This window comes from Sciurus vulgaris (genome assembly GCF_902686455.1).
Source record: "Sciurus vulgaris genome assembly, chromosome: 15".
In the NCBI taxonomy this organism is placed as follows: Eukaryota; Metazoa; Chordata; class Mammalia; order Rodentia; family Sciuridae; genus Sciurus; species Sciurus vulgaris.
In genome coordinates, this window is record NC_136476.1 from 59308273 (window position 1) to 59324186 (window position 15914).

General features: G+C 35.7%; 1 protein-coding gene across 1 annotated transcript; it reads right to left on the reverse strand.

Moving 5' to 3' along the window:
- Positions 1-4894: 4894 nt before the first annotated feature.
- MRPL50 (mitochondrial ribosomal protein L50) lies at positions 4895-15709 on the reverse strand. The gene is made up of 2 exons (XM_079113322.1): positions 15581-15709; positions 4895-6315 (listed from the first exon to the last, which is right to left on the reverse strand). The coding sequence occupies exons 1-2, from the start codon at positions 15670-15672 to the stop codon at positions 5928-5930; spliced, it is 480 nt and encodes a 159-aa protein (XP_078969448.1). The 5' UTR covers positions 15673-15709; the 3' UTR covers positions 4895-5927.
- Positions 15710-15914: the final 205 nt, after the last annotated feature.

A 15914-nucleotide genomic window follows, 5' to 3' on the forward strand; every position in this document is an offset into this window, starting at 1 on the left:
GTTCTCTTGAGATTTCTTCCTCTTAGGGATCGACACTACATTTTACTCACATATTAATTTTCTTTATAAACAAGTTTTTGTTTGTTTTATCTCTATTGACACTATTTGGGCGTATCTGCCCTCCACAAATAAAGAACTACTGAAGAACTCTGAATTCGCAAAGACTTTCTTTCCCAAGGCCATACCAGCTGGCAACTATAAATGTGGTCACAGTAATGGATAGCAAAATATTTTTTCTAGGGCTTAATTCCAACTTTCAGAGTTTGGGGAACACCAAATCTCCTCTAAATTCCCTCTACTTCCTCATCTAATTCAGAGAGATTTTTGAGGCAGCTAGTGAAATAACAAAAAAATAAAAGAATTATCTCCATTAAAGTATTAGGTCTTATATGAGGTGATGGACAGCATTTTAAAGTACAAACTTAAAAGAAATGATTTTTAACTTCTTTAATTTTAAGGACTTTTGATCAGTCAAATACTCCTTTAAAAGACCTAGAAACACAAGCTACTAATTTGCAATTAAATTATGCTACACAAAAAACTGGTTTAGGATTATTAGCCAGAATATGTAAGCACTTCCCACCAAAAAAACTGATTTATAAAAAATCTCAATAGAATATTTGTTACTTGGTGTCTTAGGCCAAAGTTAACATTTCCACTCTGGGGAATCCAACAAATCAGGTCGAGCCACCTGCCCCAAAAGCCAAACAGGAATAGCAATGGTGAAAAGCATGAAAGGAAATTTAACTTCAACTCTGTCTTCCAGGGTCTGTCAATGTCTTTGAGGTTTCATTGAAAGGAATGAAGACAATAACTGGGTACTTTTCACAGTGGCCAAAAGCAAGTGATCTTGATCAGGTGTGGTCAGTTCATCACTATCTCAGGATTGGCCTTGTTTTCAATTAGAAGGTTGCTGTTGCCTGGAGGTTAACTTCAACTTATCACAAAGATGGTTATAAAATCAGACCTTGTTCCTGGAATCCAAGGTGACTTAGCAAAGGAGTTGGATGCAAAATGGAGGCAGAGATGCCAAATCTTAAATAGTGCTTTTAGCCAACCATTAGACATTTGTAGGTGAAAGTGAGGAGGAGTCTATACCCTTGTTACATATTGTATTAAAAAAAAAAAAAAAAAAAAAGACTGAAAAGGGCATTTTACAGAAGAGGAAACAAATGTATATTTACAATGTAATTTTCCTGCAATTGTTTGCAGGAAAAAAAAAACAAATTAAAATCATGGGGTATATATTTCACAACTATAAGATCAGCAAAAATTAATAATTCTGAAAATAAGAATTGATTAGGAAGTAAATCACCAAGACTCAAATCCTGCTATGGGAATATACATAGGTACCTTCACCTGAAAGCAATTTGCCATTATCTAATAAATGATCTAGCAATTCTATGTTGAGAGATAAACACAACAGAAATGTGTGATCACGCATAAGAATGTTCATTGCAGCATTTTTTAAGACATTATAAAACTGGAAACAAGTATCTCTTAGCAATAAAATGAATGAATTGTGGCAAATTTATGTGGTAGAATATTATAAGTAATAAAAAGAATCAACTAGAAGCAACAATCTTGATGAATCTTAACAAACATGAGCTTACAAAGAGTCATAAAAGAATATATACAATTGAATCTTACAAATTTACATTGCTGAACTGAAACTATAGAGCACATTTTTAGGATAAATCTTTAAACAAAAGCAGCAAAAAAAGGATTATCCAGAGTCAGAATTGTAAGACCATTTATAAATGTAGTTAAAATTAATAGGTAAATGAATGAGAAAAATATATACCATGCAACAGTAAGTATAAGAAACCTGATCTCTGGCACCATACACACACATACACACACACACACACACACACACACACACACACCCTAAAGTGGCAATACTACTGTCAGAGTAAGTGGATTCCAAGACCAAGAGGACTTTCAGAGACAAAAGATAATGATAGGATCATAAATATCATAAATCCATGTGACATGATCATAAAAATCATAAAAATCTCATCGTGGATATCAAATATATGAAACAAAAACTAACAGAATTAAAGAAACAGACAATTTCACAATCATGGTTAAACACTTTAGCATCCCTCTCTCAGTAATTGATAAAACAACTTGAAAAAATTCAGTAAAGGCATATATTTAAATAATACTACCAACCATCTCGACCAAATTGCTATTCACAGAACACTAATGCCAACACCTTCAAGCATAGGTAGTAATTAGTTAATAGGTAGTGATTAGTTAATGTCTCCTCTGCGCTAGTGGTCAACAGATATTCCTCATTCTTTCTTGATTGGTACCCAGGGGTGTGCTTCAATTGTGCTGATCCTAAGCTGATTAGCTGCCTTAGGTATATAGGACATTCTCTCCGCCTGGGCAGGGATTGCAGGTTATAGGACGTAGGCTGCATGCCGTACCTCCAAAGAAGTGACCTACCTTTAAGAAGCAGTAGACCTTTGATAAGCGTAGACCTCTGAAGGAATAGCACCTCTAAAATTGGGTGGAGTCTTTCTTCCTCTAAGCAAAGTCTCTTTTCCTGATAAGCAAAGTCTCTTTTCCTTTAAGCAAAGTCTTTCTTCCTCTCAAAGCCTCTCTTCCTTTAAAACTAAAAGTAAGCAAAGCTTTTCTTCCTCTATAAACTAGTGAACAAGCAAACAAGCAAAGAAGCAGCTCAGTAATAGAAGTAGTTCAGTTCTAGTCCACCTCGGATAAATTACCGCGAGATTCTTGCTGCAGGCGGCAACAAGTTTCTATTTCTGAGTAGGTGGAAAAATAACTTATGAGTAGAAGGAATTTTATAGCAGATAAATACTTAAAGAGCTAGAAAAACCAGCTTAAAACAAAAACAAAACAATAAAAATTGGAATAACTTAAATATGCAATAATAGGCAATTGATTGAATAATATCAAAGTATGGAATAATAAACTATTAACCAAATTCATTTTTCTTAAAGACTATTTAATGCAAAAGGAAATGTTCATAAAGTGGAGGAGCAGAGGACATGATGCCATAAGCATTATAAAATACATGAAATATTATATTTGTATAAAATACATGAAATGTTGGCCTAAGGTAGTCCTCAGACCAAAGTAATTCTATTTTGAAAATCAGCACCCACCATCTTAAGAAGCCCACCCAGGCATGACCTTGTTAAGCCCTCCCCAGAGTTCCTGACTACTGAAACCACAAGAAAGAGACCAAGTGACAATCCCAGGGTTATTTTTTAACTACTTCATTGTACATGACTATATAGTTCAGAAGTTTTTTCAGCAGGCTGCTACACCTTGCAGAAAGGCAGCCTAGCAGATATTCTGTCAATAAACCTTTGCTTGACTCAGAGCTATCTCTGTGGATATTTGTGCCAGCTACCCTAACAAATATTTATTTTCCCATTTGGAAATATACCAGAATGTTAGATGATTATCTGAGTAGAGGAATAGTGACAAATTTTCCCCCAATTTTCTAAAAAGAATGTACTATTCCTATAGTCAGAAAAAAATGTTAAAATTAAATGAGGAAGTCTTATACTACTTAAAATATATAGTTTATGCAATACCATTTTTATTGACCCTGAATTTCAAAAAAGATATTAGAAGGCTTTATATATGTACATACTGAGCTTATAGAAGGTCCAATTAAGTAAAATTAGTGAACTGATAGCCCTTTTAAATAGCAATCATTAAATTTTTTTAAAATGTAAATCTATTATATATGTTTGATTATCTCAGTAAACAAAGTAGCAAATGTTTCTTTCCAGGAAAACTAAAGTTTATTATTCTGAAAGTCATTGTATTGACCCATAAATCAGTGATGCCCTCTACAAATACTGATGGCTGTGAAGCTTATCTTCCTGCATTGCTGAATTTATCAGAACAGTTGTTTCAAGGAATGATTCTTCTGTTGCCTTTTAATAAGCCTCTAGGGTCATATTATTCAAAACATCATCAGCATCACCTATGAACCTTTTATTTATTTATTTTGGTACTGGGGATTGAACCCTGGACTTTCTACTAAGCTGCATTCCCAGACTTTTTAAATTTTCATTCTGAGACAAAGTCTAAGTTGCTGAGGGCCTCACTAAGTTGTTGAAGCTGACCTTGAGTTTGCAATCCTCCTACCTCAGCCTTCCAAGTCACTGGAATTACAAGATTGTGCCGCTGTGCCCCGCTACTACGCTTTTCAGACATGCAAAAGTTCAGGACACACTTCACATTTACTAAATAATCTACATTTTTTACTAAAAAAGATTCCCAGATGACACAGATGCACATTGAGACTTTGAGAAACTCTGATCTAGACTAAAAAGGAGTAATTTCTTCTGTCTTAACAATAACATGAACTCTGGTTTATACAAATACTTCTCCATTTGTAACCAAGAGTGCTTCCCTACTGACCTCCCCAACTCTTATTTGCACCTTGTCATTGTATGAGAAACACAACCAAATCCTGTACATAAAACTCAAATGTTTGGGCTGGGGTTGTGGCTCAGTGGCAGAGTGCTCACCTAGAATGTGTGAGGCACTGGGTTCGATCATCGGCACCACATAAAAATAAATAAAGGTATTGTGTCCATCTACAACTAAAAATTAAAAATAAAAAATTTTTAAGAACTCAAATGTTTTCATGCTGAATCACTCTATCACATAGCTGAAGCAGAGAAGAGAAGACATGATTATATCAGTTATAATGTCTAAACTCCAGGGCTCCAGACACTAACACTTTTCAAGTTCTTGAATGTTGTAGTGCCTGTGTCGATTTTATAGGGCATGACTATACTGTTAGATAATTTTTCAAATGAATATGCTAAAATTTATATACCCAACTGATTTTTCCCTCTTCAAAGAAGTCATTCAGGGAGAGAATACATGCAACTTCCTTTTCTATCATTTTTATTTCAGAATTGTCATTAGTCAAAATAAAACAATATAAGACATTTCTTCTTCCTGCCTCAATCTTCTTTAATCCTATCTAAAGTCAGAAAACAATTCCTAATTCAATCATTTAATTCTGTCACTTAGAACCATCTGGTAATTTTTTATTTGAGTATGTTCCATAAATTAAGTACATCAAAGTACAAAGATTAGCCACCAGTGGATTCTTACTCTAATGACACTTTTTAAAAGTTACAGAAAAAGGTTTGAAGTAAGCTCATCTCCTCTGAAGAGAGTATGCAATTAAATATAAAATCTAGCATATCTCTTATTTTTAAAAAGTCACAACATTAATAGTTGCCACATGTTCTAATGTTTCAAAGTTATAATATTTATTTTAAGGGAATGATAAGGTAAAGAACAAAAGCAAATTCACTTAAATTTTAAAGATACAACACACTTGAAGAAATCTACTTTAATTCCAAGAGATTAATCCAGAATGCACTATATATTTTCTACTATTTCTACTCATGCAGTAAAACAGTGAAAGTAACAACTTTTTGTAATATACAACAGACTTTTTCTTTTATAAACATGTATTAAGTTTCATTACTTATGCATTTTACATATGATAATTACAGCTTAGATTTAAGAGTCCTAATAGAATTACAACATTTTCTTGCAATTATTGCTTTATGCCTATGAAGGGTAAAGAATACATCTGAACTTGTAATGACCTCCTATCGAAAGCCCGTTAGTTAGTGTCCTCTGAAGAAACTATCCATAAATTCTTAATGACCTGATTCCATTTAAAAAAAAAAAAAAAAAAAAAAATGCTTTCAGCAAATGTGAAAAGAAAATCTTGCTATTTCTTTGTTAATTCATGATATTGGGGGGAGGGAAATAATGCATTCCTCTATGGAAAAAATAGATTTGGAGAAGAGTTCTGATAAGTAAAGTATCAAAAAGTCTAAAAGCAGTCCCCTTGCTCAAGGCAACAACTATGACTTCAATGTGCTGATCTTCTGAACTGCTCAGTAACTCCAAGTGATTTTCAAATTGGGAGGCAAATCACTAGCAATAAGTTCATCAAATTTAGATCTATCTTGAACAGGGACGTTATAGAAATCAAGAACATCTCTAACCCTGCACATCTGGTAAAGCCTGGAGTTAGGCATCGCATGGCCTAAGTCATCAGCTAAATGTGCCAAAAGACTGAACTTCATATGACAATCTTCCAGTGAGATATCTTGCCAATTACTAGGGAGGGATGAACCAAAAACTTCTTTCACATGAGATTCCAAACGACTCTGAAGATCTTTGGGAGGTATGTATGTTCGGCTTGGTATGGGAGGACACACCAGAATAGGCTCTTTTTTCACCTCTTCTACCGTCTCAGTCTCCACTGGCTCTTTCTCTTTTCTGGAATGATCAAAAACAAATATATGAATCTTTGGTTCACTGCATTAATGAAGTTAACAAATACCTGACTGAATCTTGTTCACCAATCCAAATCAACAAGTAATTTGCATACTTACTACTTTCTGGGACTGGTGAAGACCAGAAAAGAATAAGTTTCTACCCTTGGAATGCTTATAGTTGAATGAGTTGGCACGAACAGAAAACAAAAGCTAAGTACATTTTTATATACTCTAAAAATTCCTAGGAATGGGTAAAGAAGTAAGGGAAATCATTCTGTCTGGGATTCCTCCTAGTCCTCGAAGATGTAACCTCAATCTACCTCTCTAACCTTACTTCCCACTAATCTCAAACTAAATACACTCCGACTTTTCTGACGTTATATATTAGCTCAAGTTATATCCTTTCTTATTATGTTTTACTTATAGAAATCTTATCCTGTAAGTTCTAGGACAAAACTGTTGTCTTTTAAGAAACTTTAACTTGATTTTCCCAAATGTAATTAAGTTCCTCTCATCTTCTCAGCACTTTATATTGCTCTCACGAGTTTATCACACCTAAGTTTTCATTTTCTTTACATTCTACTTTTCTAATGAGATCAGAGTTTTCCCGTCTCAACTATATTTACATTTTGGACTAGATAATTCTTTGTTGTTGGGGCTGGGGGACATGAACCCTGTTCATTGTAGTATTTTTAGTGGTATGCCTGCCCCCAGTCATGACAACCAAAGATACTGCCATGTGTCCCTAGTGGGTGGGAATCACTATACCAAACCATGAATTCCTTAATACAGACTATCTGTTTAATTGATTTGGGGGTTCTTTGAAAACACAATAGCTATTTAAATAAGTTCTGAGTAAATAGGTCAATGGAAGTGAATCTGCCTGACATACCACTTACATGCTTAATATAAGATTTGTTTGTGAACTACCTAGGGAATCCTGTTTCTCATGGAGTTAGCATCTGACTGGGATTGATTCCCACAGAAAGTGGGAGCACCAAAAATGAAATCATGAAGAAAATGTTTTTTAATATTTTTTAATTCCTCTTTGCCTACTTAAAAGACTTTCTTTCAGCAACTAATCCCTTTTTCTACATATTGCTCATCAACCTCTTACTACCTACTTTCTATGAAAAGTAGGTTCCCTGAAGTTCCCTCTGAAGTTCACGTCTTAAGACAATGAATCCCCAAATTCATATATTAATGGTGTTTGGATATGGGGCCTTTGGGAGGTAATTAGGATTAAATGAGGTCATGAGGGTAGGAGATCCCATAATGATATCAGTGGCTTTGTGGAAAGAAGAGAGACCCAAGGTAGCATGCTTGCTTTGTCCTGCTACATGATACCTACTGCCATGTTATGAGGCAGCAAGAAGGCCCTTGCCAGTTGCAGGGCAGATGATGGCACCATATCCTTTGACTTTCCAGTTTCCAGAACCATGATTTTAATCAACTTCTATTCTTCATAAATTACCTATTCTCAGCAACAGAAAACAGACTAAGGTCCTACTAAAGTAATGCCAGTGTAAAGAATATGATATAATATCCCACATTTTTAAAGAAAAAATTCACCCTAGATTCTATGCTGCCCTTCAGTTACCACTCACCTTTCAACAAAAATTCTCAAGAAATGTTTATACTTAGTCTCTATACCCTTAGCTCCATATTGTCCTTAAATCACACCTCATCATACTCAGAATGAAATGTAGTTCATGTGAATGGACTAAACAGCCCAAACAAGACATAGTCAAGATAATCAAAAACAAGAAAAGTTTGAGAAACTCTCACAACAATCAAAAACAAGTCTAAGAAACTGTCACAACAAGGAGAAGACTAAAAGATCATTAATTAGTACTTAAATAAATATTAATAAAGTATGCAATGTATACACTAATAGTATTGGTTTGTTAATAATAGTACAATAATTATATAAGTTGTTAGTAGGGAAAACTATTGACTATATAGAAGTCTCTGTAGTATCTCCCAAGATTTCTGCAAATACAAAACTTTGTATTTACATAACTTGTCGCTGCCCCCGGCAACAATAGCGCGAGTATTTATCGGAGGTGGACTGAAAATAAACTACTTTTCCTATATTCACTAATTTATAGAGGAAGAGAGACTTTGAGAGAAAGATAGGCTTTGCTTATAGAAAGAGAGACTTTGCTTTTAGGAAGTTTTAGAGAAAGAGAGGCTTGCTATGCTTATCAGAGATCTATTTCTTCTTAGAGTTTTACTGCTTCTTCTTAGAGGTGCGTCCTGCATCCTGTGAACTAAAGGGTGCAACCTAGAGGTGTGTTCTCAGTTCTCTGCTCTACGATCTGTCTTCTGCCGCTGCCTCCTGCTTTTCACTGTTAGCTGCTTCTTCTCTCTGCTAGCTGCTTCTTCTAACCTCCTGCCTACTGCCCGCTTATATTCCCTCCAGGAGGCGGAGGGCAGGGCCACGCCAGTTGAGATCAGGCGAGCAGCCATTTGCCCGATCATGGCAAAGGTCAAAACAAGCAGGCACGAGCAGGAGCACTTGGGAACACCTGTGCACGCATTGTGTGCATGGACTTAATTGAATACGGCCAATGATAAATCACCTGGGTGTGCTTATATCAATCAACCTCCTCACTGCCCATGTGATTAAAGCAACCTCCGGCTGGCCGCCAGGTGCCATCCCGGCACAGCCCACATGGCACAGCTCCCAACATAACTAAAAACAAATTTTATTGCCAAACAAAGAGTAAGTGGCTAAATGGATTTAAAATCAAGATCCAACTACATGCTGTCTATAAGAAATTCATTTTAGATTTAAGGACACACACAGTGTGAAAGTGAAAAAAGATATTGCATGCAACTGGAAACCAAAAGAAAGCAGGCATGGTTATATTTCTACCAGACAAAACAAACCTTCAAGTCAAAAACTTTCTTTAGAGATAAATAAGGTCATTATAAGAATGATAAAATAAGTTTATTATATAATGATAAAATGGTCAATTCAACAGGAAGATATAATTTATATGCAAACAACATCAAAGAACCTAAGCAAATAAAGCAAATATTGGCAAACCTGAAAGGAGTAGGTGACTACAAAACAATAGTAGGAGAATTCAATAATCCATTTTCAATAATGGATAGAACATCCATACAGAAAATCAATAAAAAAAGAAACTGAATAATACTATATTCCAAATAGCTCTAACAGATACATGCCAAACTTTCTATTCAACAACAGAAGAAAACACATTCTTCTCAAGTGTACACAGAACATTATTAGTATCAATCACATTAGGTCACAAAGTCTTAACAAATTTAAGATCAAAATCATACCAAGTTTTCTGTCAACAAATGAATAAAACTAGAAATCAGCAAACAAAAATTCCACAAATATGTGGAAATCAAGCAACACACACTTGAACAACCAGTGGTTCAAAGAGTAAATCAATAGGAATTTTTTAAAAATCTCACAATAAATGAAAATGAAATGTGACACAGTTACAAGATGTAGAAAAAGCAGTACTAAGAGGAAAATTTACAGCAATAAACACCAACATTAAAAAAAGATTTCAAATGACCTGATATTAAAACTATAAGGAACCAAGAGTTGGTATTTTGAAAACACAACCAAAAATTGAAAAACCCTTACTAAAGGAAAAAAAGAGAAAAAGAAAAGGCGAGAGAGAAGACTCACATAAGTAAAAAGAAATTTAAGAGAAGATATAATAATAGATGCCTCAAATCCAGAAAGTATCATATGGGACCATTATAAATAATTACAGGCTTATACATAGAATATTCCATCCATCAACAAGTGAATACACTTTCTTCTCAGCAGTACATGGATCCTTCTCTAAAATAAACCATATGTTATATACCACAAAGCAGCCCTTAGTAAATACAAAAAAATAGAGATATTACCTTGTGTTCTATTAGTTCATAATGGAATGAAATTAGAAATCAATGACAAAATAAAAAACAAATCACTCCAATACCTGGAGACTAAATAATATGCTATTGAACGAAGCATGGATAACAGAAAACATCAGGGAGGAGATAAAATTCTTAGAGGTAAATGAGAATGACGATATAACATATCAAAATCTCTGGGACACTATGAAAGCAGTACTAAGAGGAAAATTCATTGCATGGAGTGCATTCAAGAAAAGAATAAAAAGTCAACAACTAAATGACCTAACATTACATCTCAAAACCCTAGAAAAAGAATAGAACAACCAAAAGTAGAGGAAGACAGGAAATAATTAAAATCAGAGCTGAAATCAATGAAATTGAAACAAAAGAAACAATTCAAAAAACTGACAAAACGAAAAGTTGTTCCTTTGAAAAACTAAACAAAATAGACAAATCCTTACCACTAACAAAGAGGAGAGAGAAAACTCAAATTACTAAAATTCATGATAAAAAAGGAAATACCACGACAGACACCAATGAAATACATAACATAATGACAAGCTACTTTGAAAGTCTATACTCCAAGAAAACAGAAAATATTGAAGACATCAACAAATTTCTAAAGACATATGATCCTCCCAAACTGAACCAGGAGGACATACACAATATAAACAGATCAATTCCAAGCAATGAAACAGAAGAAGCCATCAAAAACCTACCAACCAAGAAAAGCCCGGGACCAGATGGATTCTCAGTTGAGTTCTACAAGACCGTCAAAGAACTCATTCCAATACTCCTCAAAGTATTCCAGGAAACAGAAAAGGAGGGAACCCTTCCAAACTCATTTTATGAAGCTAGTATCACCCTCATACCCAAACCAGACAAAGACACATCAAGGAAATAAAATTTTAGACGGATATCTCTGATGAATATAGATGTAAAAATCCTTAATAAAATTCTGACAAAAGGCATACAAAAACATATTAAGAAGACAGTGTGCCACGATCAAGTGGGGTTCATCCTGGGGATGCAAGGTTGGTTCAACATCTGGAAATCAAGAAATGGAATTCATCACATCAATAGACTTAAGGGTCAGAATCATATTATTTCAATTGACGTAGAGAAAGCATTCAACAAAATACAACACCCTTTCATGCTCAAAGCAGCAGAAATAATAGGAATAGTAGGAACATACCTCAACATTGTAAAGGCTATTTAAACTAAACGCACGGCCAACATCACTCTTAATGGAGAAAAACTGAAAGCATTCCCTTTAAAATTAGAACAAGACAGGGATGCCCTCTTTCATCACTTCTATTCAACATTGTCCTTGAAATACTAGCCAGAGAAATTAGACAGACCAAAGAAATTAAAGGGATACAAATAGGAAAAGAACTCAAGCTGTCACTGTTTGCTGATGACATGATTCTGTATTTAGAGGATCAAAAACACTCCACAGAAAACTTCAAGACCTCATAAATGAATTCAGCAAAATAGCAGGATATAAAATAAACATGCATAAATCTAAAGCATTTTTATTTATAAGCGATGAAACAACTGAAAGGGAAATGAAGAAAACAACTCTTTCACAATAGACTCAAAAAAAAAAAAAAAAACTTGGGAATCAATTTAACCAAAGAAGTGAAAGATCTCTACAATGAAAACTATAAACATTAAAGAAAGAAATTGAAGAAGACCTTAGAAGATGGAAAGATCTCCCATGTTCTTGGATAGGCAGAATTAATATTATGAAAATGGCCATACTTTCAAAGGTGCTATACAGATTTAACACAATTCCAATTAAAATCCCAATGACATTTCTCATAGAAATAGAGAAAGCAATCATGAAGTTCATCTGGAAGAACAAAAGACCCAGAATAGCCAAAGCAATCCTGGGCAGGAGGAGTGATGTAGGAGGTATCACAATACCAGACCTTAAACTCTACTATAGAGCAATAGTAACAAAAATGGCATAGTATTGGCACCAAATAGACAGGTAGACCAATGGTACAGGAGAGAAGACGTAGAGACATACCCACATAAGTACCATTATCTCATACTAGACAAAGATGCCAAAACTTACAATGGAGAAAAGATAGCCTCTTCAACAAATGGTGCTGGAAAAACTGGAAATCCATATACAATAAAATGAAATTAAACCCCTATCTCTCACCCTGTACAAAACTTAACTCAAAATGGATCAAGGATTGAGGAATTAGACCTGAGACCCTTCACCAAATAGAAGAAAAAGTAAGCCTGAATCTCCATCATGTTGCCTTAGGACCAGACTTCCTTAACAAGAACCCCATAGAACAAGAAATAAAAGCAAGAATCAATAAATGGGATAGATTCGAACTAAAAAGTTTTTTTTATTAGCAAAGGAAACAGTCAATAATGTGAAGAGAGCCTACAGAGTGGGAGAAAATCTTTTCCACACATGCCTCAGAGCATTAATCTCCAAAGTTTATAAAGAACTTAGAAAACTTTACACCAAAAATACAAACCCAATCAATAAATGGGCTAAGGAACTGGGCAGACACTTCACAGGAGAAGATATACAGGTGATCAACAAATATAAGAAAAAGTGCTCATCATCCCTAGTAATTAGAGAAATGCAAATTAAAACCACCTTAAGATTTCATCTAACTCCAATTAGAATGACTATTATCAAGAACACAAGCAATAGTAAGTGTTGGCATGAATGTGGGGAAAAAGGCACACTCATACTTTGCTGGTGGAGTTGCAAATTGGTGCAGGCGCTCTGGAAAACAGTATGGAAATTCCTCAGAAAACTTGGAATGGACCCACCATTTGACCCAGCTATCCCACTGCTTGGTCTATACCAAAGGACTTAAAATCAGCATACTTCAGTGATGTAGCCACATCAATGTCACAGCAGATCAATTCACAATAACTAGATTGTGAAACCAACCTAGATGCCCTTCAATTGATGAATGGATAAAGAAACTGTGGTAGATATACACAACGAAATATTACTTGGCCATAAAGAATAAAATTATGGCATTTGCTGATAAATGGATGAAGTTGGAAAATATTATGATAAGTGAAATAGGCCAAGCCCAAAAAATCAAAGTCCAAATGTTTTCTCTGATATGTGGATGACGATATATAATGAGGGAGGGTGGCGGGGGGAGGGGGAGAGAAGAATGAAGAAACTTTGGATGGTGTAGAGAAAAATGGGGTGGGAGGGGTGGGGGATGGAAAGATAGTAGAATGAAACAGTATTACCCTATGTATGATTACATGAATGGTGCGAATCTACACTGTGTACAACCATAGAAAGGAAAAATTGTATCCCATTTGTGTACAATGAATCAAAATGCAGTCTGTAAAAATAAAAAAATAATAATAAAAATAATTACTGGAAAGTTGAAAAAAAACAATTACACATCAACAAATGGATAATCCAGAAGAAATGAGTAAATTCCTAGAAACATGCAACCCACCAAGACAAAAATCAAGAAAGAATTGAAAGCCTAAACAGACCAATAACCAATAAGGAGGTTAAAGTAATCAAAAAACTCCCAACAAATAAAAAGCCTGGAGCCAGATGGCTTCATGGGTTAATTCTACCAAACATTCAAAGAAGAAAATTTAGTGCCTATCTTCTTTTTGTTACTAGTAAGTGAGCTCAGGGGTGCTGTACCACTGAGCTATATCCCCAACCCCTTTTATTTTTAGACAGAGTCTTGCTAAGTTGCCCAAACTGGCCCCAAACTTGAGCTCCTGCTTCATTCTTTCAAGTTACTGGGATTACAGGCATGAGTAACCAAGCCCAGTTACTAACCTTCTTAAACTCTTGCAAAACTTAAAAAATAGAACACTTTGAAACTTATTTTATAAAAATAAGTTATGAAAGCCAACCAAAGATACTACAAGAAAACTATAAAGGGGAAAGATCGTAAGATGATACATCTATGAATATGGATGAAAAAAATCAGAATTAAATATTAACAAACCAAATTCAACATCACCTCAAAGACTACACTATGACTAAGTAGGATTTATCTCTGGAATGCAAAGTTCCTTCAACATGTGCAAATTAATAAGTGTGATATACTGCATTAACAGAATGAAAGTAAAAATCCACATGATCTTCTCAATAGATGCAGAAAAAATCATCTGACATAGTTTTAATGCTCATTCATGATTAAAAAAAAGAAGAAGAAGAAAAAGAAAATTAGTTAGAACCTACCTGAACACAAAACACATCATTTAGGGAAGACCACAGTTAACATTATAAACAACAGAAAAAAACAGTAAGTCTCCCCCACCCCACAAGATTTAGTAAAAAGCAAGGATGCTTACTCTCACCACTTCTATTGAACATAGTACTGGAAATCCTACCAAGAGATATTAGGGAAGAAAAAAAAAAAAAAAAATAGCGAGCATCCAAATCAAAAAGAAGTAAAATTGCGTCTGTTTGGAGACGACACTGTTTTGTAAGTAGAAAACTCTACAAACTCCATTGAAAGAAAGCTTTCAATGCTCCTTCTTCAACCTCCTGAGATACTGACTTACAGGAGTGGGACAAGAAGGAGGGCACCACCTTAAATTTCAATGCCTCAAACATGATCGAGGTCAGATTGACCTTCATGGGATTCCACACAGTGCAGTGGGAAAAACAGTAGATGGGCAGTTAGGAGACCAGGGTTCTAGATCCGACTCTGCCATTAACTTGCATTGTGACTGTGGGAAAAATAATTCCTTTTTGTGGGTTTCAATTTCCTCATGTGTCAAGAGTACTTTGGGGCGGAAAAGGAAATTTGCTTCTGCTACTATATCCTACACGCTTAGACAAATGCCAGCTCAGGAAAGGAATTTAATAACTACTTGTTGAGAGAATCAGTGAATCAACAAACGAACAACACAGGAGACTGCACTTCGTTTCTGAATCTGCTTGTGAAGCAACATGATTTGTTTTCCAAGCACTTTCAAGTGTTGGGGTGGGTTTTGACTCCCATTAGATATACACCGACTTTCACGTTCAGGTCGAAGTTGGTTATTCCTAACGAGCCGTCTATTTGCTGACACCGCACTCGGTGCCCAGCACACGTGGTTAATACTCTGCTTAAACAAGAGTGAGGTGAAAAGGGAAGGGGGTATTTTCGTTACTGGAAAACCAAGACAGAGAGGGGAAGTGACTGGGCCCACCCCTCGCGGAGACCCGCACTGAAGATTCTGAACTCGGAACCCTAACGCCCTTTCTGGGTCCTTAACCTGATGCGGCTCAGGTACAGGGTCCCGTCTTAATGGCATGGCACTACCTCCTGAATTCGTCCCTTTACTCTCCTCAGTTTCTTTCCTTACTTTTCAGGAACGCAACCCTCCGTTCAAACTTCAATTTTTACCTGGATCCAGACCAAAATTCTCTGCGTGTTGTCCCTAAGACTATCCACGTCAAGCCTCTTCTGGCAACGCCGGGCACGCACAACGCCGCCATTTTCGCGGAATGCCTGCTACCTAAATCCTGCTCTCTGCAGGCGGTGACGCACACAGACCAGCCAATCGGATGCAAGTTTAGTGACCGGTGTTTCCTTTTCTCTGCCGTTGCCCCGCCTGTTGCACGCCGGGAAATGTAGTCCGATAGTCGTGGCCGCCGGAGGCTGGGTCGCGGTGAGCTCTCGGAGCATGATGGGAGTTGTAGTTGTGGGGGCGTCCCGGGAAGGTTCCGGGTGACGCCTT

Coding starts and splice junctions, on each gene's coding strand:
- MRPL50 (XM_079113322.1), bottom strand. CDS start 15,672: ATGGCGGCGTTGTGCGTGCCCGGCGTTGCCAGAAGAGGCTTGACGTGG. Junction 6,316..15,580: donor GAATTTTGGTCTGGATCCAG/GTAAAAATTGAA, acceptor TGATCATTCCAG/AAAAGAGAAAGAGCCAGTGG.